Source organism: Macrobrachium nipponense, chromosome 23, assembly GCF_015104395.2.
Source record: "Macrobrachium nipponense isolate FS-2020 chromosome 23, ASM1510439v2, whole genome shotgun sequence".
In the NCBI taxonomy this organism is placed as follows: Eukaryota; Metazoa; Arthropoda; class Malacostraca; order Decapoda; family Palaemonidae; genus Macrobrachium; species Macrobrachium nipponense.
The window spans coordinates 16,034,865-16,062,257 of NC_061090.1; the positions used below are offsets into that span (position 1 = coordinate 16,034,865).

At 36.9% G+C, this 27,393-nt stretch overlaps 2 protein-coding genes across 2 annotated transcripts in view; one reads left to right on the forward strand and one right to left on the reverse strand.

The window, feature by feature from the left end:
- The window catches only part of LOC135198984 (small G protein signaling modulator 1-like), a 528,765-nt gene that overhangs the window by 319,413 nt on the left and 181,959 nt on the right, over nucleotides 1-27,393 (forward strand). The window lies entirely within an intron of this gene.
- The window catches only part of LOC135198966 (uncharacterized), a 96,242-nt gene that overhangs the window by 17,588 nt on the left and 51,261 nt on the right, over nucleotides 1-27,393 (reverse strand). The window contains exon 5 of the mRNA XM_064226889.1: nucleotides 490-584. Within this exon, the coding sequence (XP_064082959.1) occupies nucleotides 490-584 (95 nt within the window). The remainder of the gene's footprint in view (nucleotides 1-489; nucleotides 585-27,393) is intronic.

Sequence of the window (27,393 nt, forward strand, 5' to 3'; positions counted from 1 at the left end):
GGCGTGATCGGTATGGTATTGGCCTGCCACCTCGGTGGCCGCGAGTTCGATTCTCTTGCATTCCACTGAGGTGTTAGAGATGTGTATATCTGACGATAGAAGTTCACTGTCGACGGGGTTCGAAAGTCACGTAAAGCCTTTGGTCCCGTTGCTGAATAACCACTGGTTCTATGCAACGTAAAACACCCTGCAAACAAACAAACAATTGGTTACCTAGCAACGGGACCTACAGCTTATTGTGGGATCCGAACCACATTATATCGAGAAATAAATTTCTAATAACCAGGAACAAATTCCTCTGATTCCACGTTGGGAGGGCGGGGAATCGAACTGGGTGCTACCGAATCGGTAGGCGAGCACGTAACCCAGTCGTCCAACGAGGAACTAGACGAGGAAAGAGCTGATATTTTTCCTCAACAAAGTAACTCTTACCCTCTCAGGATGAAGGCATTCATAAGATATTGATAAGAGACCTAGTGCCCTACTTACTTGTCCCTTGGGTGGAATCGAAGCTGCCCGGGGCACTTGAAGTGTCGCCTGATGTATCCCTCGCTGTTCGCTCTTGCTTTGTGACATCCGTAGAACTGTCGGAAAAGAAGGGCTATGATAAGTTTAAAAGGGATTGAGTAGTTCCTAGACATCCAAGACAATAACAAAAACACTTTCAATAATTGATAACATGTAGGTACCGAGAGTCATCAATGTAAAACATGAATGACAGTTATCCACTTTACTAATGGATTGATGCAGTGGATATAGATAAAATTGATGATGACAATGATGTTATGATCATGATAATGATGATTATATTTATGATTACTGTACAATAAGCTACTTGATACACCTTTCTTCGTTCGTACGCGAACTCATAACACTTTGCAGATGTAAGCTACTTTGCATTTCCGCAGGTCGTACAGAAATTGAAGTCATTGATGATGTCACTTTTGGACGGCTTTTTATTGCACTTCTTTTCCCCCTTCTCCCTTTTCCAACGTAGCCTTCTCTTCGTAAAATTATAGACGATACGTTAGAGAAATGGCAACCAGAATAAAGTTTTCCCAAAACCATTTCGTGAACCAGAATTCTCTTAATCTATATATGATGGTCATATTCCCTTGAGAGACGTGGAAGGTCATTCGTAAGGTAGTGGAATGAAAGACCACCCCATCCAGGACGCAGAAAGTTAATCAAGAATAGGTCCGTATTAAAAGAGAATAGAAATCAGTGGTATTCCGAATGGGCTGTTGACTTATTCGGAAAGGAAGGGGTAATCGAGAATATAACGTAGATTCAGGAACATATTTGTAATGTATTACAAATTGGATTATGCATTTTTCTCTTTGGAATATCCCGTAGGGGTGTAGTGCCATCAGTGGACTTCATGCGGTGCACTGTAGGCATTACTTAAGGTTCTTTGCAGCCTCCCCCCCCAGCTTCAACCACTTTCATTCCTTTTAATGTGCCTCCTTTCATATTCTCTTTCTTCATCTTACTTTCCACCCTCTCCTAACACTTGATTCATAGTGCAACTGCTTTGAGGTTGTCCTCCTGTTACACCTTTCAGCGCTGAATGACCTCATAGGTCCCAGTGTTTTTGGCCTTTAGCCAAAATTCTATATTCAACCCAACTTTTTGGAATACAGACCTTTTTTTATGAGAAATATATTAAAAAATTATCAGATTTTGCTATTTGATTTTGATTATGTATAACTACCTTTTACCAAAGAAAAGTTATGTATCTATCCAGCTTTTGAACGAAATGTAAACCAAGGCCTAAAGTTGTTTTTTATTTTTGTATATTTTCTGCTTATTGCTTTTTTTCTGGTCATGCGATACATGGCGTGCCTCGTACTTCTCAAAGATTTGAATATCTTGACATTCCTGTGTCTCCCTACTCTGGCATTCGCCATCCCTCTTTCTGGTCACTTGGGTTATTTAGGATTGAGCTAAATATTCACATGAATAGTGATGTATATTGTAAGTTTTTCCTTGATTAAACAAGCTTATCTAGAGCCTCTTCAAACTCTTAATGGGAGAAACACGCGGAGGTATTTGTCAAGTAAGTTGACAAGTGCAGGGACTTATGGTTACTATTGTGATTGTTCCCAATACCTTTATTGGTAACTGTTGACGATTTCCCACCTAATCTGTTCGCTTTAGGTATCGGGCGAATTTTAGTCAGCAATTTTTAGTTTTCTGTAAAAGAAAACTATTGAGATGTCTTCGTCTGTCCGTCCGCACTTCTTCTGTCCACACTCAGATCTTAAAAACTCCTGAGGCTAGAGGGCTGCATTTCGGTATGTTGATCATCCACCCTCCAATCATCAGACAACCAAGCTGCAGCCCTCTAGCCTCAGTAGTTTTTGTTTGATTTCAGGTTAAAGTTAGCCATGATCGTGCGTGTTGCACCTCTGTAGGTGCCAAAAACACAGGCCCGGTGTTATAGGTGCCAACAACACAGGCCACCACCGGGCCGTGGCTGAAAGTTTCACGTACCACTGCTTCGAGTTTCATTGGCCGTGGCTATACAGGAAACTCGATTGCGCCTTAGAAACTTCGGCGCATTCTTTACTTGTTGAAATTGTCAAGGTTCCACAACTTTATTTCTCTTTGCAATTCGATTTCTTGTTTTCATTTTGGTTGAAGGTTCTGAGTTACAGATTGCCACACTTTCTTCTGGAAGATATTGTGTTCTCTTTTGCGACTTGAAAATTGTGCGAGTGGCACTTTTCACTCAAGAAAGTTTTGAGTTTGTGGATCTCTCGCTTCAGCCATTTATGATTTATTTTCCAGACCAACAGGGAAAAGTTTCCCTCATTCGTCGTGACGTTGTTGCTCATCAGAGCTGTACAGAAATGAGATGAGTGACTTGGTTACCATTTACGAATATATTATTCAAGGGTCACGGCTTTTATTTCTTTCGAAGTATAATCTACTTTGATGAAAGTTCTATTGCGTGATCGTCTACAAGTTCTGGGAATTAAGGATTTTGTTTTTTATTTTGTTTCTTCTTGATTTGCAAAGAGCACTCCGTGTAGGGGGTAGTGCCATCAGTGGACTTCATGCGGTGCACTGTAGGCATTACTTAAAGGTTCTTTACTGCAAGCACTTTCGTTCCTTTTACTGTACCTCCCTCCATATTCTCTTTCTTCATCTTACTTTCCACCATCTTCTAACACTTGATACATAGTGCAACTGCTTTGAGGTTTTCCTCCTGTCACACCTTTCAAACCTTTTACTGTCAATTTCCATTTCAGCGCTGAATGACCTCATGGGTCCCAGTGGTTGGCCTTTAGCCTAAATTCTATATTCAACTCAACTCAACTACAAAGAGCATCTTCCGACATGAAAACAAATGAAGCTCTTGCAGAATGTCGGCAAAATATACACGTAGATGAAAGGATGATCGAATATGCTATATTCCCCCATTTCTAATTTTCTAAATTGCGCAGTTTGCTATTGCTGTCATTGTTTTCATGTTGCCTGTAGGTCTCTGGCGTTACCTTAAAAAAAAATAAAGCTTTCTAGCTGATTGAAATATATTTTTTAATAAACCTCGCCGAGCCGGTCTCTCTTTGAAAACAGAGACGCAGTAATTAAGTTATATTGACGAGAGAGAGAGAGAGAGAGAGAGAGAGAGAGAGAGAGAGAGAGAGAGAGAGAGAGAGAGAGAGAGATGTGGGACTAGGTGCGTTCAGGGCAATGGCTTCGTGATAGTAATTCAGTTTATTCCACTTTCCTTTGGCGGAGCTAAAGCAGGATAATCAGGTGGGATATAGCGAAACTACTAAAGCACCGGTCGTAACGGCGCATCCAAAGGCAATCAAATGGAACAGGCATAAATTCGGGGAGGGCAATCAAGCGAATACAGATGTCAAGAGGTAACTGAAAAACGTTGAAATGATCAAATATTCACCGCTGTTCGAAGAAAATGGATACTATAGTAGACTCACATCAACCGTGCATTTGATGTCTAGGCCAGTCCCTTGCGATAAGCCAATCACAGGGCTGGAAACTCTGTCTCTCGAGAGAGTTCACATAGGCAGGATGTATGTTCCACCTCTCCTGAAAGACGTATGCCTCAGGAGAGGTTGAACATAAATCCTACCCATGTGAACTCTCGAGAGAGACTGAGAGTTTCCAGCCCTGTCATTGGCTTATCAACAGCCAATCAGGAGCGTCGTAAGGGACTGGCCTAGACATTAAATGTACGGCTGATGTGAATCTACTATAACACGAATGGTCGATACATATATTACATATTTAATATATGTGTAAATGATCAGATATTCATTGTGGTTGGAGAAAAATGGATACTAACACGAATGGTCGATACATGTATACCTACATACATATATTACATTTAAAAAATCACAGTGGATGCACGTGACTTCATTAAATAAGCGAATAGCACAGGAAAATGATAGTCAGAAATCCAAGCGCTTTCGTCTTTACTAAGACATTGTCAAGGAACGCTCCATGACAATGTCTTAGTAAAGACGAAAGCGCTTGGATTTCTGACTATCATTTTCCTGTGGGATTCGCTTATTTAACATATATTACATATTTAATATATATATAAATGATCAGATATTCATTGCTGTTCGAGGAAAATGGATACAAACACGAATGGTCGATACATATATACATACATATATTATGTATTTAATATATGTATAAATATGTATATATATTATATACGTATATATATTGTATATGTATATATTATGAATAATCATCACATCACCGTGATTCATATAAATTATTCAAGCTATCTCTCTGAATTAATATATTTTCATATATGTAAACCGAAGGGGAATGTTTTAGTTGATAATATTTCGTTCTCTCGTGGATTCGAACCACTCCCTAGCGGACAGAGACGAAATCAGGACGTCATTGACGTTATCGATTCAGCTAACAAGTGAGGTATAAGTTTATACCGATTCCGACCTTACAAATCATTGTCGAATTTCGGGTATTCGTAATTATGTATATATGTATAACTGAATCACGAAAAATGGAACGTGATTAATAGATAAACAAAGACAAATTCCACGGAGGAAAGAGAAACAATGGAGTACTGCTGCAAGGCCTTTCGACTTCTTATCCTTCCTTAGCAGACTGAAGAAATATAAAAAAAAGAAATTACAAGGAAACCTCGTATAAAATGACAGTTGGGGATTACAAAGGAAAAAAAGTATTTAAGAGGATTTACAAAGGATTAGGCCCAACAGCTCAGAAGCAGGGACAAGATAATTATATTTAAAATATTATTCAAGGAATGTGACTAACCACCAAAAAGTGTTATAAAAGTACTCCTCAATATTTCTCCGTTTGGTAAACAAAAATTTCTTCAAAAGATGAACATTTTTACCAAAAAATATTAAACTTACACAGATATAGAAAACATGTATACAAGATAACTAATCTGTAATTAGGTCAGTGATTTTTATCTTTTAGGTCATTCTTGAACAGTTTACTAATACAGGTTCCAAACAATACATGCCAGGGTTAAGGTTAAAATTACAGCTGGAAGTAAGCTGTATGATAGCGACTTCTAAAATATTTTGTGAAGAGAAATTTTTCGATGTGGCAGTGACTGAATTTTCAGTCCAGTTTACCCTGTGAAAGTTTTCACTTAAGTGAATGAGTATAGCATTGGATGTTTACCCAACTTTGACAGAATACTTATGCTGTATAATTCGTACTTCGAAATCCTTCCTAGATTGGCCTATATAAAAAGAGGTGAAGTCCAAATATGGAATTTTATATTTTATGTTGTAGTTTTCCTTAGGGCTTTTTTTTATTAACATTCCTTTTAGTTTGTTATTATAGGAAAAACGAGGTTGACATTTAAAGATTTTAACAATGATTTTATGTTTTCAAAACTACTAAAATGGGGCAACCTAAGAATGTTCTCAGTGGTTTATTTCTCCATGTTATTTTCACTATAAAACTTTTTGTGGGCTTTATTAAAACAACTCTAGTATATGTGAAGGATAATATAAATCTGTCCCTATTTTTTTTATGTATTGGATATCTCGATCCAGATACTTAGGAGTGACATTGTACAATGCTCGTAAAACATAGATGAGAAAATGAATATCTTGATATTAAGGTGATGGCCTGAATGAAAATGGACATGAGTTAAGTTCTTGGTTGGTTTCCTATAAATACTGAATTTGCTTTGAAATGGTTCCCTATGTATTAAAACATTTATGAAAAGAGGCAGTTGTCTCTATCTAACTCTGAAGTAAACTTAATGGATGGTGGAATATATATATATATATATACAGGCAGTCCCCGGGTTACGACGGGGGTTCCGTTCTTGAGACACGTCGTAAGCCGAAAATCGTCGTAAGCCGGAACGACGCTTGGAAATATGTCTTAAACTAATAAAAGTTATAAAAAACCTTACTTGTAATCCTTTGGTTACACTACATGTCGTTTCTGTAGTTTTATGTACAACCTGGAGTATTTTCATAAAAGAATGCTAGTTCTTGAAGGTAAAAACTATGTAATACCTCTGGTGACACTACATCTTGAAGTTTTATGTAAAAAACACCTGGAGTGATTTTGCAAAATCTTGAGGGCTACAAGAACAGCTGATTACTATTTACGTATCATATAGACTAATTAAAGTAAATGTATCTTTAAATAGGCTTATATATTAGTATCAACAAAACATTTCCTGCCATGAGTCAGAGGCCGTTTAATGAAACGAACACTTCTCTGTCCTATCTGTTCAGAAAATAAACGTTACGTCAATCCCGAGGACCATTGTTGCCAAAGCCGGGTCTCTCTCTCTCTCTCTCTCTCTCTCTCTCTCTCTCTCTCTCTCTCTCGATCAAATTACATTGGAAACTTGTCATACGATTGCCCTAATATACGAATGTTTTGAGATATAACAGAAAATTTGCGAAAATACAAGCTTTGATATACAACGAAATATTTGAGATACGATTTTGCGATGAGTGTTAGTTGTATAGGCGACCGATAAATGGCGTTCAGTCTGTTTGTTTGTTGGTGCTGCATGTTAACACGTCGTTGTTTAGTTCGTTGTATTTGCGCCTATTTTTCGTGTTATTTTGTCTATTTTATTATTAACCATGGGTCTCAAAGCTAAAGACAAGCAGTGATAAGAAAAAACCCAAGAAAATGATTTCGATGGAAGCAAAACATGAAATTATAGCAAAGCATGAAACGTGGGCGTTAGTATCGTCGATGTTTGGCAAACGAGTATGGTCGAAATCCTTCTACAAATATCCACGATCATCAAGCAGAAGGAAGCTATAAAAACCCCCGAGACCATTGTTGCCAAAGCGTCTCTCTCTCTCTCTCTCTCTCTCTCTCTCTCTCTCTCTCTCTCTCTGATCAAATTACGTACTGGATAATGTCTCTCTTTGGATACTTCGATTTTGCCAAATATTGAGGGCTACAAGAACAGTTGATTACTATTTACGTATCATATAGACTAATTAAAGTAAACGTATCTTTAAATAGGCTTATATTATTAGTATCAACAAAACATTTACTGGCATGAGTCAGAGGCCGTTTAACGAAACGAACACTTCTCTGTCTTAACTCGGAGCGTCGGAAGACGCTCTCTCCTCTCTCTCTCTCTCTCTCTTCTCTCTCTCTCTCTCTCTCTCTATCTCTCCTCTCTCTCTCTCTCTGATCAAATTACTGGATAATGTCTCTCTTTGGATACTTGGAATTTGCGTTGTAATCTAACCAGAAACTTCGTTTTGTTATTATTACTGGAAACAAGCAATGATTTTTTCATTATTTGCGCTTTTGGACTGTTATATGTAAACTAGTATGTATTCATTCGCTCGGAAACTAGTTCCGCATATGAGGCATCACTAAAAAACATAGAAAAATACAACATAAAAAGTGTCGAAAATCATCATAATCTCAAAATTTTTTGTTGTAATCTAACCAGAAACTTTATTTTTTATTAATATACTGTGCTAAACTATAAAGGATTTTTTATCATAGTATGGCGCGTAAAACGCGTTAACTCGGAGCGTCGGAAGCGTCAGCGTCGTAACCTCGGAACAAGCGTCGTAACCCAGGACGGATTTTTCCATTGAATATTTAAGAAAAGCGTCGTAACCTCGGAACGTCGTAAGCCGAACCGGTCGTAACCCGGGGACCGCCTGTATATTATATATATATATATATATATATAAACATTATATATATATATTTATATATATATATATATATATATATATATATATATATATATATACATATATATATGTAATATATATATATATATATATATATATATATATATATATATATATATATATATATATAATGTGTTTATATATATATATATATATATATATATATATATATATATATATAATATATAATGTATATATATATATATATATATATAATATATAAGTATATATATATATATATATATATATATATATATATATATATATATATATATATTAGTCTTCTGTAAAATCGTTTCATGCATATTGAAAACTCTGCCACACGACTAAAGATTTCTATCAGCCAGCTGCTACCTCGTGAATTATTTGAACGAAGAGCTCGGGAAGACATTATTAAGTCAATATTAAAAGCACGAGAAGAAAGTCGTTCGTGAATAAGAGGAGTGTCGATAACTTTGGTTATTTTTTTCTTACTTCTTTTCAAGTCTAACTTGTCTTATCTCTCGATCTATACTTGCTATACTTCTGCTCTTTATCCCGAAGTATCTGTTTCTATTTTTCTGTCTGTCTGCTTTTTCTTTCTCTAAATACTTGACATAACGCCTTGTTAAGACTTCAGCGGCCGGTCTGGCTTCGCCTTAAGCATATTCCTATTGTATAGGACCTCAAGTTTGTATAGTTAGGAAAAATACAATTTTCTTTCAAAAATTGTGACATTACGACACAAGGATGATTATGTAATGAATGTCTGGATGTTGGTCAGACCTTCACATTTAACATCATAATGTTACCTCCTCTGCTCTCTCTGAAACATTTACCGAAGAACTTTTTTTTTTTTTTTTTTTTTTTTTTTTTTCTCTCTCTCTCTCTCCAAGTCGATTCCCTGGTAGGGCTGTCAGGAGCAATACCTTGAGTCATTCAACAGCCGAGAGAAGGTTCATCCGACAGGGAAGATGTTCTATTGGTTCTTCCTTCACTTTGCGTTCTCTTTTCATTCTGTTTCTTCACCAACGCGTATTTATTCTCTCATCGGGGGATTTGCAGTAAAAGCTTTATGATGTGCCCCCCGGCGATATAGAAACTGAAGTTAAAATTCATGGCAGATATTGAAGTTATCTTTTCGAGGTTTCATTATACTTCATGAAGGTATCTTGAATGAACGCATCTCTGGGAAAAAAAAAACAGATGAGATGCTACTAATGCATTCGCTCGATATTTCGTGGTGTGATAATATAAGTACATACATAATATATATATATATCTATATATATATTCAAATTCAAATTCTTTATTTCAGCTGTGGAGCCATATATTATGATAAAATATTATGATAAAATTAATAGTTATATACAAAATATATTAGGAATAAAACAAAAGGTCAAAACACAGAAAATGTGTTTAGACCACTCTTTAAAATCTAATGATTTTTTCTTTTTTAAAACTATCTCTGTTAAAAATTGCACAAATTATAAGTGGTTTTTTTTGAACTCTTTGCTCTTTGAAACAAGCTTACAATACATTTTCTCACTAATTCATCAAATGTTGGTATTCCTAAAGAAACAAAGTGTCCACTTACTCTCGAAAACCTTTCTATTCCCATCAGGTACCTAAAAGTGTCATTATAACATACCTTAAGTTTTCGTAGGGTTTCATTTTTACATTTCATTGCCAGAGGCATACAATACAGGGAATTGCAGAAAGATCTGAACAAATGCACTTTTGCCTCATCATTGCACATATGAAAAGTTCCTTAGCAACATATTGCCTCGCAAGCATTGCCCTCGATAGAGTGATGCAATATGGTCATCGTCCTTCAGATTGTCATTAATATTCATGCCGAGATATTTACATGACCTAACGACTTCCAACCTGACGTCATTAATATAGAGTGACGGTTCACTAAATGACATAAAATTCCTGGGCTTTATAACAAGAATTTTGGTCTTGTCAGGATTGGCTTCAAGATAATGGTACTTCAAATATTCCATACTTTTATCTATCATCTGCATATATATATATATGTGTGTGTGTGTGCGTGTGTGTGTATATATATATATATAGAGAGAGAGAGAGAGAGAGAGAGAGCCGGCTTTCAATAGAATTGCTCTAATCATCAAACGGAAAGGCCTCGGTTCAGTTGATGTTGTGGGCGTGATTTCGTTGCCAGTGTGGGCGGGGTGTGGCCGACAGAGGTAGGTCGGTCTGATTTCGTTAACGTCCTGGGGGCATTAAGGTACAGAGCTGTGGTTTATTGAGCTGATGAGAGCGTGGGCGTGATTTAGCTCTCAAAGTGGGCGGTCTTCTCTGAATATTTATGCATGTTCTAGTTTACACTGCGGGCGTAATTTGTATCAGACGGCGGAATGATTTTTGTGAAATGGGGAATTATTCTTTCGGAAAATTACGCTGAACTTCGCAAGAGAGCTTTTGTGTGGTAGCAATGAATGGATACCCTCGTAATATATTCATTAATACATTAGAATTAATTAGAATATTATTCAGTCAACCAATCTTTTTCATAGTGTAGTTCTTTTCCCTTTTGATACTTTTAAACAGTTTACCTGGATCACGGTTTACTTTGCCACCAGGCGCGAACTTTCACTTTCTTATCAAAACAAGTTGCCAAGATTCTGGCCGAGGAGTTTTGGGGATAAGGATAAAAAGATTCATTTTGAAGATTATGGAGATTTGCGAGAGAGAGAGAGAGAGAGAGAGAGAGAGAGAGAGAGAGAGAGAGAGAGAGAGAGAGAACGGATTGGTTATCTGCACAGAAATTCACTGAGCAGTCGATAGCATAGAATGAATATGCAACTTCATTAAGCAAGTAGATTGAAAATTATGTATGTATGTATTTATATATATATATATATATACATATATATATATATATATATATATATATATATACACATTTATATATATATATATATATATATATCATATATATAAATGAGGAAAGAGAGAGAGAGAGAGAGAGAGAGAGAGAGAGAGAGAGAGAGAGAGAGAGAGAGATCATCTCACTCAACGCCTAGTAATGCATACATATATGCATACTTGTACACACATTTATATATACATATGTGTTATATTTATGTATATATAAAATATATATATATATATATATATATTTAATTATATATATACATAAATATATACATGTATGATATATATATATTTATATACATATACATATACACACACACACACACACACACACACACACACACACATATATATATATATATATATATATATATATATATATATATATATATATATATATATATATATATATATATATATGAAAAAGCTTTCCGAAAAGAAATCGGATCGTATTGTGTATCAGTATTTGTTTAGCTAGGAAAAGTAAATACCAGCGGCTTCTAAAAAAAAAGAAAAAAAAACGAAAATGCTGAATATTTGCCTCGCAGAGTCAAAGCACTGTAACGGTTTGACACCCAAAAAAGATCCGAACTCCTTTTTTTATTTTTCTGTTTTTGGTTCAAAGGTCAAAAGAAAAAGTAGTGAAAACTCTCTTCATTTCGGCGTGAAGAGAATTTTTTTGATCCCGGAGAAAGATGCGCAAAAAATGAAAACGAAATTCAGTAACGAACAAGACGGAAAGCTGTCGACCCGGAAAGAGAGAACGAGCGAAGGAAAACGACTTAGATTTGTCACCCAGAATGTGACTCTGCGAAAAGCGTTTCGGATGGAAAGCGCGAAAATGCCATGAATTCAATGTCATATAAAAAAATAAAAGAATGTTTTTCAAAGGTTGCATTACGGGGGTAATTGAAAATATGTTTTCATAAAACTCAAAAACCGCTCATTTTTTTTTTTTTTTTTTTTTACAACTATTGAACTATAGTAGATTCACATCAATCGAGCATTTGACCTTTAGGCCAGTCCCTTACGACGCTCCTGATTGACTGTTGATAAGCCAATCACAGGGCTGGAAACTCTCAGTCTCTTTCGAGAGTTCACGTATGCAGGACGTATGTTCCACCTCTCCTGAAAGAAGTATACTTCAGGAGAGGTGGAACATAGATCCTACCCTTGTGAACTCTCTCGAGAGAGACTGAGAGCTTCCAGCCCTGTGATTGGCTTATCAACAGGAAATGCCTAGACATCATGCACGGTTGATGTGAATCTACTATTGTAAGGAAATTTATGAAAATGATTTTGATTGGGAACGAATTCCATATTTAGATCAAGAGATATGAAGAATTTTGAAGTGCTGTTTTGCGGGATAAATGAATTGCTTTGAATTTTTAACTGGATTCATGAGAAGAAATTTGCTCTTCGAGCAAGGAAAGGGATATAAATAATCCTGGAAGGACTGAGCTGTTCACCCAGACGGGAAAACTGCGAAAAGGGTCATGACGATATTCGGGCAAAATGGGTGTAAAAGTGAAATGTTTGTACCGCTGTGCTGCATGATTTATTAGTAGAATTTTGCTTTTTGAAAAGTGCAAATGTATTTGATACAACCGGAAGTCTGGAAATTTTCATGGTTTACTGTTATTTCAGGCCGGTATTCGGAAAAATATTGAAAAAAATTCGTTTTCTGGTTTCGAAGTTTTCATTCATACCTCTCATACTTTACGGAAATTGTATCTTTTTAAGATGACCAATATGAATTGTATAAACATTTAATAAGGAATGCTCGAAGCAGAGCACCTATAGTTATATATATATATATATATATTATATATATATCATATATATATATATATATATATATATATATATATATATATATATATATATATATACATATATCTATATATATATATATATATTTTATATATATATATATATTATATATAAATATATATATATATAATGAGTTTTTATCACATATCCGTGATTCATATACATGCATTAACCTACAAATTAATATTAAAGGACAGGCCGACAGATATGATCGGAACCTAATCGCTTTTCTCTCTCTCTCTCTCTCTCCTCTCTCTCTCTCTCTCTCTCTCCTGAGAAAAAAAAGGCTTTATGAATTAGAAACATTAAATGTGATGAGTAACTGGCGTTAATGGTGATCGCTTACTGGAAGTAAGAGTAACACATCGGCCTAAAACTTGCATTGTGAAGCTTTTCATGTTTCTAAAAACGTCAGTTTCAATTACATAATGAGAGAGAGAGAGAGAGAGAGACTGGAGGGGTGTGGCGTGGGGTGACATATACTCGCAAGTGAATTTCCACGACATTATCGTTGTAATGATGAAAGTGGCACTGGTGATATTGGCGATAATGGTGATGCTTTTGGACGGTGTCCATTGGTGCGAGAAGACGGCTTCGGCTTCAAAGCGGAATTTTGGCAGAAATCGGGCTGAATCGGTTGGTTAGACGGTAAAACGTGGAGACCATTTGACGTCTTCTATGAAGTGCTAGAAAGAAATATAGAAAAAAATTCTTTTTGTTGTCAGACGAGAATGTCTGAGTTGATGGGTAGAATGTGAACCTAATGCGTTTTTCTCATTTTCTGTGTTTGTGTGAAATGATTAATTGTAATGTATTTGGTGTCAGAGAAGGTGCTCATTCATTACACTCTTGATGATTTCTTTTTCACTGAAGAACAAGAAACAGTATGGGACAAACGACCGTTTCATCTGAAGAAATTGAAGAGAATATAGAATCAGGGGAAGCTCCTTTTGGAAAAGAAACCACTGAATACTTGCGAAGAAAGTTAGAAATCGTCCATATAAGAAGGAATCCGCTTGTATGGATATGTTCTCGTGCGAATAATCCCACCTCTATGCAGAGGGCATCATCAGATTTTTAAAAAAATAATTTTTTTGTTGGCAGTCATCTATATTTTGGCGGAAGCATGTACGTAAAAAAATTAACCAGCTAATCATTCGATATCATGATAGAAAACGCAAAGCTAGATCAAATAATGTTTTACGACCTTCATTTAATATGAATTGGCATTTCATTCAATGTGAATTGGTCATGAATTTACAGAAAGCAATTATAACACTCTCTCTCTCTCTCTCTCTCTCTCTCTCTCTCTCTCTCTCTCTCTCTCTCTCTCTCTCATTAATTCCAATCAATAGTTCATTTCAATTTAGCGTTCCACGAGCCGTCTTTGATGAGCGAGAGGTCTGTTTGAGTTGGGAATGAAGCTCCCGTGAGATCGCCTGTTTTCGGAATTGTGCTCTAATTATTGGTCTGCCCCTGGAGGGAGCCCTCGGAATAGGGGGGAAGGGGTGGGGGCGGGGGAGGGTTGGCGAGTCCATACTTGTTGGTGCATATGGAATTTTATTTTAGATATTCTCTCTCTCTCTCTCTCTCTCTCTCTCTCTCTCTCTCCTCTCTCTCTCTGTAATAATATATTATATATAGATATATTATATTATTTACACACACACACACACACACACACACACATATATATATATATACTGTATGTATATATATATATATATATAATATATATATATATATATATATATAGAGAGAGAGGAGAGGAGAGAGAGAGAGAGAGAGAGAGAGAGAGAGAGAGAGAAATTATGGTCTCTGTGTCCTAATACTCATACATCATGGCCATAGGTTTGTTTTTAACTTTATTTTTCTCTGAATTCCATACATGGAGCACCAACCTCAGCGCGGACAGACCTAGACTCATTGGAGTATGTTTACATAAAAGCGAGATTGGAGTTAGAAAGACGTAAGGCAATGAGAGAAAAATGGCATTTAAGGGTTCAATTCAAGAGTAGACTGGAAACGCAAAGGTTCTAAGTGAACCAAGGTACACTAAGAAAACACTGAGGTAGAGAATGTTATTTATTTCAGTTAAAATAGTGACATTTTTTGTTTTAAAGGAAATTCCGATATTCAAAACTTTCATCCACGGTACATTGAGAAAACACCGAGGTAGAAAATGTTATTTATTTCAGTTAAAATAGGGACTTTTTTGTTTTAAAGGAAATTCCGATATTCAAAATCTTTCTTTCAAAATCTTTTATACTTACAGACGAGGATTATACGTAGCTTAAATCGGTGTTTACACACGTTTTATGTGAGCATGTGTGTATATAACACGTACCCCCCCCCCCTCCGTAGTATTACTGTGATAATTATCCACGTTGATATCTCAACTTCATGGTTTCTTCAAACTGTGAAAACAAGTGTCTATGTGCGCATGTGTGTTCAACAAAAGACCGTCTGAAGAGTTGTGCTATTAAGCAGTACACACGCATTTGTATAAATGTTAGGTAAGTGTTGTAAACATCATGGTTTTATATATTACCTGACCAAGCTTCTCATGCTTTTAACAGAACCTTTGAACCTAACTTTAGAGGTTTATCTTTGATCACGGCAGTGGCCTAAATTATGCTCAGGGTTGATGACTTTGAATCAAAAACTCTGAACATTTCAAACGTCAGTTTATTTTTCAGATTCAGTTCGCTGTGTCTGTGTGTGTGCATGTATACCAGCAATGATATGCACGTGCGTATACATATATATTGTTGTTAACTCATGGTGCAGATAGCATAACATGTATTTATGCTTACGTTCTTACATGGTATTATGCACAGATAACTGTGTATGTATTCATTGTCATCAGATACAGTAATACTTGAAAGAAAATACTTCAAGATAAGGAGAATTACTTCTGCCTCCGTGCTCGGAACTGTGCTTTCCTCAGTTGGCTGCTGCCTCTCGATTTCTGAGAAGCCGCCGCAGTTGGTATACAGCCAAAGGTGATATCTTTGCCAGCAAGTCTTCCAAAATAAAAAGGATAAAAGAGAGTCTTCCCAGAATTTCCAAAAGACTGAGAATTGGGCCACGGCCTCCAAAACACTTTGTGGAAGAAATCCCTTGACCCTATTTGTGTTGCGTTCAGTTCCCTTTCTTGAATTTGCTTTGATTGCTAAAGGTTTTTACCGTTAAATTTATGTACTGTAGAAGAGAATAGGAGGCACATGCAGAATTCTTGTTTTAATGTCGGTTGTGGAAAGCTATTGCATCACTACAGTAATTAGAGTATTAGTGTATGCATTATATATATATGAATGATGATGTATATGATATATATTTATATATATATATATATATATATATATATATATATATATATATATATATATGAACCGATGCCATATCAGCTTACGTTACGTGATACCACAGATTTTGTAAAAGGATTCTATATGAACATTTCCTTTAACTCTACGTGTTTCCTTTGTTTGAATATAAGTCTGTTAACGACAGAAGACAGCTCCTTTTTTCGTATTTGTAGCAAATCAATTTCAAGGGACTTAAAATCTTTTATGTTAAAATTTCACCGTTCATCCCTAGATCGTCTCTCGGTAATAATTCATGCATTTCTGCAAGGATGTGCGTGTTGCTAAATGAAGCTATTGTGTGTTGTCTTTGGGGTATATGCTCTTGAATGATTTCGAAACTTTGAAATAAAGTGCCCTGCAGTTGCAGTTACCAAATGCTTCCACCATTGCTTTTGCCAGCTTAGGCGACAGCATCCCTATCTTGAACAATATCTTGATTGCAACATATCCCGCAAATGGTTTGAATTACGTTTATATTTGTTTTGGTAAACTTGTTCTCAGTTGATTTGGTAATCATTAAATTCTGCACAATTTAGCCCCAAATCTGCAGACGATTTAGAAGTGTTAATGAGATTTCCATTTATCTCTTGTTAAGTAAATCTTAGTTTAACCAGACCACTGGGCTGTCCCAGGGCTGGCCCGAAGGATTATATTTTTATTGACTTGGCTAGGAACCGATTAGTTACTTAGCAACGGGACCTACAGCTCATTGTGGGATCCGAACCACATGACATCGAGAAATGAATTTCTAGTTACCAGAGATAATTTCCCCTGGTCCCGCATTGGCGGCAGCGGGGAACGAACTCGGCTTACCAGATTGATAGGCAAGTACGATTGCTCGTTGTAACGGTGCTCGTTATATGTACCTCCTTTATCTTGCCTGACATAATCGGTAAATCTTCAGCAGCCGAACATGATGAAATATATTTGGTAATAGCAGACGATATACTGCTTATGTACAGACGGTAGTCACTACTTACTTTATTAACTTTAATTTTTATATATGTATATGAATCAGGTATACATATAAGTCTTTGTAGTCGATCAACAACGTACCATTGAAGTTTTTTCGTACGCGCGAGCGAGCACGCACACGCGCACACAAGCAACAAAGAGCCAACTGTTTCGAATACCGTTATCCCGAATCCTGTTCACAATACGAACTTTGTTGGAGTGAGTTCCCCGCAGTGCTTTTATTTTACCATCATTGAACATGTCTTCTAAAAAAAAGTGAAGAGAGAGAGAGAGAGAGAGAGAGAGAGAGAGAGAGAGAGAGAGAGCTGTCATTTCCACCTGACAAAGGAAGGGTACCTTAGCTTTTGTTTCGCTGTGTATTTTTTTGTTCTACTTTTTATTCAATGTACTACACTTTACGTACACAGCACTGTAGTAACTGGTGTTTTCTTTTTCTGAAGCAGTATTGATTTTCAAAGGCAGTGCAATTGCATGCAATTTGTTTCTTCTCGTACACTGTATCAAAACAAGTTTTATTACGATGAGAATATCCAAAATTTCCTAGTCAGAAAAAACAGTCGTTATTTTATTCAAGTCTAATGAAAAATAGCCTTAAAATATGCATTCCAAACACCAAGACTGCGACGTGTGGCAAAAAAAAGTCCAGTGAGGCAATGTGGTGGAATTACCCCGAGTTTCTATGATGTCAACCGACCCTCTTTCGAAAAGCTTATCGGATGGCGATCGAGTTGCATCATGGCGGCAGAAAGGCGCACTTGCTTGCTTGCAAGAGAGAGAGAGAGAGAGAGAGAGAGAGAGAGAGAGAGAGAGAGAGAGTTTCCCCCTCACACAAAATTTTTTTTTTTCACGTCCTATTTTGCAGTTAGTTTTAGATGTGTTTTTGTGATATGATTTTTTTTCGATGCATTATGATAACGAAATAATGTTCAAAGTATTTTCAAAGCATTTTTCGAGTGCTTTAGTGCCCCAGGACCTTTTAGAAGTACTGAAGAATATCCCTTTTCATCAGGCAAATATTCTTCCATTTTTAAAGGGCAGAAAAAAATGAAGGCATTTTTGTGTGTGAATTCAAATCTAATGTATAAGTTAATGATGATCGTTTTCCGTATGATATATTAAGCTAGATATTTTAGATTTATTGGGCTATAAGCGATTTCTTCCCTCTCAGACCTCTCGGGAGTCACAAAGTTTCGATTTATCTCGCCACAAAGGAAGAAAATGAAAGTTTTATGCCTCTGCGTCTAGAAGATCTGCGCCGCTCGAAGATTTATAAATCGGCTGGAGGAAGACACGAAAGTGGATATATATAAACATGTATATATATGTGTGTGTATATGTGTGTGTATGTGTGTGTATGTGATTCAAGGGCATTTTTCTTTTGCGTTCCATGATACGTTGGTCGCCTCAGTGGCGTGGTTAGTATGGTCTTTGCGAGTTCAATTCTCTGGCATTCCATTGAGGCGTGAGAGATGTGTATTTCTGGTGATAGAAGTTCACTCTCGACGTGGTTCTGAAGTCACGTAAAGCCGTTGGTCCCGTTGCTGAATAACCACTGGTTCCAAACGTAAAAACACCATACAAACAAACAAACAAACTGATACGCTGGTAAACCATGTACTCATTATCGTAGGTTTGCAGATCTTTTTGAATGAAGCCAATTCTTTTTAAACTTAACATTATAGGCAAACCTCCGTAAAATCAAACATTATATGCAAACCTCCGTAAAATCAAACATTATATGCAAACCTCCGTAAAATCAAACATTATATGGAAACCTCCGTAAAGTCATATTCGTTCCACAAGAAACAATCATCCCGACATTCATTATACAGCGATATGGAAGAGTATCCTTGGAATAAGGAATAAAGCTTCTGTCATATGAATTGCTGAAGGTGGATGTTATACTATAGTAGATTCACATCAACCGTGCATTTGATGTCTAGGCCTGTCCCTTACGACGCTCCTGATTGGCTGTTGATAAGCCATTCAGAGGGCTGGAATCTCCAGTCTCTCTCGAGAGTTCACATGGGTAGGATCTAGTATGTTCCACCTTTCCTGAGATATACTTCTTTCAGGAGAGGTGGCGCATGCATCCTGCCTATGTGAACTCTCGAGAGAGACTGAGAGTTCCCAGCCCTGTGATTGGCTTATCAACAGCCTATCAGGAGCGTCGTAAGGGACTGGCCTAGACATCAGATACACGTTTGATGTGAATCTACTATAGTACATGCCTGGCGGATATCGATGTTGTTATAACAAGGCTCAGAGTAGCAATAGAGGGTACTCACTCTCTCCCGTCCTTATTAGTCGCTCGGGGCTCTTATCTTTGTTATTGCTGCTGTTTTTGTTTTTGTGTTACCTGTCGGGAGGCTGAAGAGAGAGATGTTTGATGTTATTATTTGTCAACGGATGTGTGTACTATATCTCCTTGTGGAAAAGCCAAGCAATATTGTTCTCTCGAGTTCCTGTGTCTCAGCGATAATCCTTCAACTGTTTCTTTTTTTTCTTCTCTGTTATTTCTTCTTTCATTTCCCTCAATTTATTTTCTAGATTATTGCCATTGCCCCTATTCCTCACTGACTGCGATTCGTTTTCCTTTATAGTTATTGCTTCCTTCTTCCCTTGAACACATCGCGACATTTCCTCTTTTTTTTTTCCATGATAACAAACGCCCACACGGACACAATCCTCCAGGAGTCATTTCCCCTCCTACTTCTCGAAGTCCTGGAGGAGAAACCTCGTGTCTGCTCTACGCTTCCAATAACAGCCTCAGCTAACGACCTCTAGCTATTCTCGGCGTCATTCATCTGCATCTAAAAAAAGGGTAAATCGTTTTGCGTTATTTTCTCTTTGGGGGCAGCACGTGTCCCCCCCCCCCCCCCCTTGTGGGGATATATATGTAACCTTGCTTCTTCTCTTCTTCTTCTTCTTCTTCTTCTTCTTTTTTATCTGGTCTTTCTTTGTCGTATGTGGCGAACGCTAGTTCTCGGACATTTTTCGATGGATTGTAAAGAAGTCACGAGGCAGACCAATAGTTTTTTTTTTTTTTTTTTTTTTTTAGGGGTCTGCGAATGCATGTTTGTACCTTTTATATATATATATATATATATAATATATATATATATATATATATATATGTGTGTGTGTGTGTGTGTGTGTGTGTGTGTGTGTGTGTATGTGTGTTGTGTGCTGCTTGTATGTATTCTTCATATGTAGACATATATATATATATATATATATATATATATATATATATATATATATATATATATATATATATATATATATATATATATATTTCGTGTATGCGTGGTGTCCGTATGCGTGTTTCTTATTGATTTACACATTTATTAACGGGTAGGATAGTGATCGTGCATGTCATATTACAAATAAGCTCATAAAGTGTTGTAGATATCCCCCATGATCATCAAAGTTGAAAATGTATTCGCCTATCGATATATGTAAAAAAAATTCTATGCAATTAGGACGGAATCCCGAATTAGTGCGACTAATTGCGAGGCGTCTTCGACTTTCCACAAATCCTGTCAAAGTCTCCGCGCGACTGATTGATGTTGTTTGAATTATATACGAGAATATATATTTGCGCATAAATTATACACTCTCACAGATAAAATAGATGTATACTCACAAATACATTCATATTCGTATGTATAACTGAATCACGAAAATGTGGAACGCGATGGAGATATAAATAAAGACAAAATTCATGAAGGCCTTTCGACTTCTCGCCCTTTACTTAGTAGGGAGTCGAAAGGCCTTGCAGAACTCTATCGTTTCTCTGTCCTTCGTGGATTTTGTCTTTAATTACATAATGGTGTATATTGTGTTTTTCCTGGAATAAGTTTTTTTTTCTAGAACTTTAATTGTTCAAATATGCATTATGCTACGGAAGGCCCTTTCCACCCGTTTGTTTTGGATAACTTTTTTTAGTTTTAAAAATGTCGTTCAATTTGTGTCCACGATCTGTTCATCTGCTGAGTGAGTCTTGTCACCGAGTGGCACAGCGCTCGGCTCACGTTTACTCGGTCGATGGTTTGCGCCAGGGTGGGATCAAGAAAAGGGCATGTCTGATCTCGATCTCAAATCCACAATTCCGTAGGGGATGAGTGTCGTCAGTGCGAGGTGTACTATAGGCTTTAGTAACATCTCTCTGCAACGTCCCTTTTACTGTGCCTCCGTTTATGTCCTTTTTCCATCAGTTGTTTCTTAGTGCAAATGCTTTGAGGTTTTCCTCCTGTTACACCTTTGTAACCTTTTGCTCTTAATTTTCCTGTCAGCGCCAGGCCTTTTGACTTAAATTGTGTATTCTGTCCCATTCTATTCAAATCCACAAGGATCTCGGTCCATCGCTAAACCTTTCGGCCACCATAAAGGACGAGTGAGTAATCCAGCCCATTTATATTGAACCGTTTTGATATCATTGGACGTAGAGAGAAATACTAAACCCACCACTGTCGTCTTCCAGCCTCTCCTTGCTATCAGACCTCTCCACAATCTGACTGATGTCTTTACTTAAACACGATTAATAATCGTGTTGTGGGCCTCACGATGGTTCATATTTGACATGTGATTTTGGGGTAAATCGTTAAAGAAAGACATACTTTTGATGGCAACGGAGAGACAGCTCAACTTGTGTGAGAAAATAATTAAGCCAAGTAGAAGAGATAAATATCTGTTATCTTGAAGGGAAAATATTCGAATTTGGTTCTTATAAAAATTGCGAAATCCGCCTCTGCGTGCATAATTACAATGTCTCTCTCTCTCTCTCTCTCTCTCTCTCTCTCTCTCTGTGTGTGTGTGTGTGTGTGTGTGTGTGTGTCGTCCACCACTTTGCCATCGTTGATTGGGCTATTTTCCAAGTCTGTTAAAACCCAGAGGGACGACGACCAGATCACGTGAAACTTCTCTTCGTTAGTTATATTGTCGTGTTGGGGAAAACGAGGTCCTTGAAGAGGAGAGACTTAATTTGTTTGAGCTTCTTTTGGGTTTGCGACGTGCATTGCTCTATAAGAGAAAGGGAGATTCTTGCAATTAATTAATCAAGGAGAATGGAATAAAAACAAAAAATAAAAATGTGCCAAGAGGGAGAAATACAACGAAACTGCACCAGCTAGTCATTACTCGTCAGAACACTACTGGATATTACTTAGGGAGGAAAATATAGTTCCAACTGCTGCAAGTGCGCTACCGGAATTTTAGCGTCACATCCCCAACGCCGTCTTCCGCAATTCCTTCATGTTTTCTCTTTCGTTTTCCCCTCGTACACCTTTATCTGTTATGTAAAAAAAAATATATATATATATTTTTTTTAGTACGTTGTCTACGTAGCTTCGGTGATAAGAACACCGTCTGAACATATCAGTCGTTCTCCCTCCAATCCTTTAGCCATTAGCCCTACCTGATTTTCATCTGTCATCCTTCCATTCCGTTTTTGCCTCCTGTTCCCCCTCCCCCGCTCCGCCCCCATCTATCCACTTCCTCCATATACCCTGGAAAAAAAAAAAAAAAAAACGAGCCAAACTCCTCTTTTTGCGCGAAATATTTGTGGCCAGACGAACGGCTTTGGTGACGCCTTTTGTGAAAAACGTCATTGTGTCCCTTGAGTCTTCTTTATTTTCATCCTTTTACGCTGGAGCTTAAACTTGGTACTATAGTAGATTCACGTCAACCGTGCGTTTGACGTCTAGACCCGTCCCTTACGACGCTCCTGAATGGCTGTTGATAAGCAAATCCAGCCCTGTGATTGGCTTATCACCAGCCAATCAGGAGCGTCGTAAGGGAATGGCTAGACATCAAATACACGGTTGATGTGAATCTACTATAGTACAGCTTTTAAACGCGACACAGTGGGGAGCTGGAGTGCTACGTGGACGGCTGTTTTAAACATGCAACCTGTTGACCTAGATCCGACGGAAGCCGTCGCTTGAATGGCGAATAATTGTTGAAAGATTAGAGGGGAACAAAGGGGTTGGTTCTATGTGCTTTAAAGAACGCGGTTGTATATAGACCACGGGAATAGTGAATGGATTTCAGGGCCACAGAGAGACGTAAAAAGGTTGATAGTATTGTTGAGTCTATAATGTTTTTGCAACTCTCTCTTCGTGAGTGAAGGGGACGCACAAGCTGATGTAATACACATCTGAAAAGCTCTGTTCTTATGTTTTCGTTTGAGGTGAGCTCATTGTTGATTTTACAGTGAAGTTTTATTATTATAATCATTACTGCCTTTGCTTTACAATGGATGGGCTCGATTTTTTCCGCCGAACCTCAGTTTAAATTGACGAGTAACGAGAAAACTTGAACAGTGGTCGTGATCGATTATCTCTAATGGTATTGCCAAGTGTCCGCTTTGTGCATATGCACTAGGAAGTTCGTCAGTGGACCTCATGCGGTGCATTGTAGGCATTACTTAAGTTTTTTTGCAGCGTGCCTTCGACCTCAAGCTGCAACCACTTTCGTTCCTTTTACTGTACCGCCTTTCAGATTCTCTTTCTTCATCTTACTTTCCACCCTCTCCTAACACTTGATTCATAGTGGAACTGCTTTGAGGTTGTCCTCCTGTTATACATTTCAAACCTTTTAATGTCAATTTCCATGTCAACGCTGAATGACCTCATAGGTCCCAGTGCTTGGCCTTTGACCTAAATTCCATACTCATCTCAACACAAGGTAGTTGTAACATAAACCAGTAAAAACATGAGCCAAAGTTTCTTCGGCGCTATCGAGTTTTCTGTGCAGCGTATAATACCGTATAAAGTTCTGAGCCATGACCAGGGAAACTCTCATCCGCGACCCAGGAAACTTTCAGTCACAACCCAGTGGTGGTCTGTGGGTGCCAGAAGCACCATGGTTAACTGTAACCTTCAAATAAAAAGCACTGTGGCTAGAGGGCCGCAATTTGGTATGTTTGATGAAAATAATAACCGCTAAAGGTAGTGGGTTTCAATTTGGTACGTTTGATGTTTGGAGGGTGGATGATCAACGTACCAATTAGAAGCCCTCTTGCCTCAGTAGCTTTTAAGATCTGAGGGGCAGACAGACAGACAGACAGACAAAAAGCCATCTCACTAGATTTCTTTTACAGAAAACTAAAACGCACTGTCTAAAATATACTGAAATGGGTCTGCCGTGTAATGATGCAGAAGTCTTTTTACGAGGACTTTTTAGTAACTTCTTTCTGTACCATCTTGTGATTGCTTCAGTCCCTTCCCCTCCACACCGTCCCCATGCTCTCCTGTGCTCTGCTCTGCTCTGCTCCTGACTTGATTAGGGAATGGCTCTGTCACAATGCCCATCAAACGAGATTCTCTTAAGCCGCAGAGAGAATAGTTCTTTATACCTATTGTCATAGGAATAATGAAGTTATCATCTCATTTCGGTGGGTTTGTCTTGCGAATGATGCTGGAAGAAGACTTCACAGACAATTTTCCTTTTAGTCGTTCTTGTAATATGCGCGAGCATAAATCGTGTTCTTAGCATTAATAATTACAGAAACTATTATTGAGGCTCTTACAAAGTGAAACCAGTTGGTCTTGTGACTAAGAGTCAGTATATTCGAAAGAAAAAGGAAGTGAGTGCTGTCGATTAAACGCCAAGATGATACGAAAATTCAACAAAACTCACGGCTGCAGGGTCCTTGCTACCTTGGACTAATCTCTATCTTAAAGACACACACACACACACACACACTATATATATATATATATATATATATATATATATAGATATATAGATTTATATATATAATGTGTATATATATGTATCTATGTATATATATATATATAGATATATATATATATATACATACATACATATCTCTAATAAAAGGAGCCCATAAAAACTACAAAAAATAGAGAGAAAATACTATATTTCAGAGACTGCTGTCTCTCTCTTCAGGTAGATGAATACACACACACACACACACACACACACACACATATATAATATTATATACATATAATATATAATATAATATAATATATATATATATATATATTATATTATAGATTAGATATTATAATATATTAAAAATAAATATATATATATATCATACATACATTCAGTCTGCTTGATTTTTAGCAACTCTGTAGCCACAAGTAATTAAAACAAAGATTTTGTTGCATTTTCTCAGATAGGGAAACCCCTCGCTCAAAGGTATTTTTTCAGAAAATATGGACATTTACATTTTTTTCAGAAAACATGGACATTTATTGCTCTACGGAAATATGGAAGAGGATAAGAAGCTGTGTCGTGTGATTTTGAAGCCATTTCATGGAGTCTCACTCCTACTACTGTGGAAGCTACTTGATATTCACTGTAAACAAAGACAGTCAAAGACCTATCACGTATCATAAGATGAAACATTGGAAAATCCATAATTTTTCTTGAACGTGAGGTTGTGTCTCCTTGGCTGATGCAATTTATTTTTCCTTGAAGCATCAAAATGTGCTTTCAAGATTTAGTACCAAAAGAGTGTGTAGCCTCTTCTTGTTCGACCGTTCCAGATACTCGTAACTCTTTTTCACTTCTCCATTCTCTTCCTATCATTATTCACCTCTTATTCTGTCTTCCTTTGTTTTTTTTTCTGTTGCCAGGCGTTGTTTCTTTTACCTTCTCTTAACGCCTCTGCCTTTCTCTCGTCTCTTTTTTCTTTCATTTTTCCTACTCCATTTTCCTTCCTCACTTCCCGTGCGAAAACTATATATATATACATATATATTATGTATATGTATATATAGATATATATATATAATATATATATATATATATATATGAGGTTGTAGTCCACAGGGGAAAAGAAAAGCTGTTTATTAACAGCTCTCGATAAGGGCCAGTGGAGGCCGAACTGTTGAGCTAAAAGGAATTTCAGCTTTTCTTTCCCCTGTAGACTACAACCTCATATATCTATCTTCGTGAAAAAAGGAAGGAAGACTAAAACCTCATATATATATATATATATATATATATATATATATATATATATATGTATGTATTTATATAGAGATTATATATATATATATAATATATATATATATATATATATATCTATATATATATATATATGTGGTTTGGCCTTCGTAACAAAATCTTACGGATATCAGAAATAAAAGGCGTAATCTTCGACTACAAGTAACCGAAATGGAAATTGTATGTATTTATTTATATCTGTTACCATGTATGAAAGTGAACAATAAATGTGAAATTACTAACTGGAGACCTGAGCGAGAGTTCTGAATTTACAAAAGTTGATATAGGGAATTTAAAGTCACAAATTGTATTTCATCTGATTTTACAAACAGGCTTAATTATAGGTAAAATGAGTCTATAAATCGTGTGGGATGAACGATTGAAGCGCTGAACACTGGGGGAATGAAACCGTCTTATAATAATTTCATTAATTAAAAAAAAGATGCCTTTTATCACATAGTTTAAGCCACAGGGACACAGTTTAAGCCACAGGAAATGATACCCATGAATAATCCTGACAAAGGAGAAATTGACGCCATCAGAGTCTGAGTGAAAAGGGAAAACTTCTCTTGGTGAGGATTCAACATGAATAGTTATCTCATTCAAGTTAGGACAGAAGGAAAGATTGCCTTGCTTCAAGCTCTAGTAGATAAAGGAACATTATTACCTTAAGACACGAAAGGAAACTGGTGAAAAATACTGCGTAGTTTCCTCGAGTTTTCGTGCAGTGTATAATGCTGTATGAGCCGTGGCCCATGAAGCTTTCAGCCACGGCCCGGTGGTGGCCTGTCTTATAGCATTGCCAGACGCACAGTTATGGCTAATTTTAACCTTAGATAAAATGAAAACTACTGAGGCTAGAGGGTAGCATTTGGGTACGTTTGATGACTGGAGGGTGGATGGTCAAAATACCAATTTGCAGCCCTCTAGCCACAGTAGTTTTGAAGATGTGAGGGCGGACAGAAAAAGGGCGGACGGACAGACGAAGTCGTCATAATAGTTTTCTTTTACAGAAAACTAAAAGGGAACAGATAAATGCTTTGCTCTAAAGCAGGAACACATATATAACATATTAAGAAGAGGACAAAAATTTGTTAGATTTGCCAAAGCAAAACCTTTTCATTCTTGTAGAGAGAGAAACTATAAAC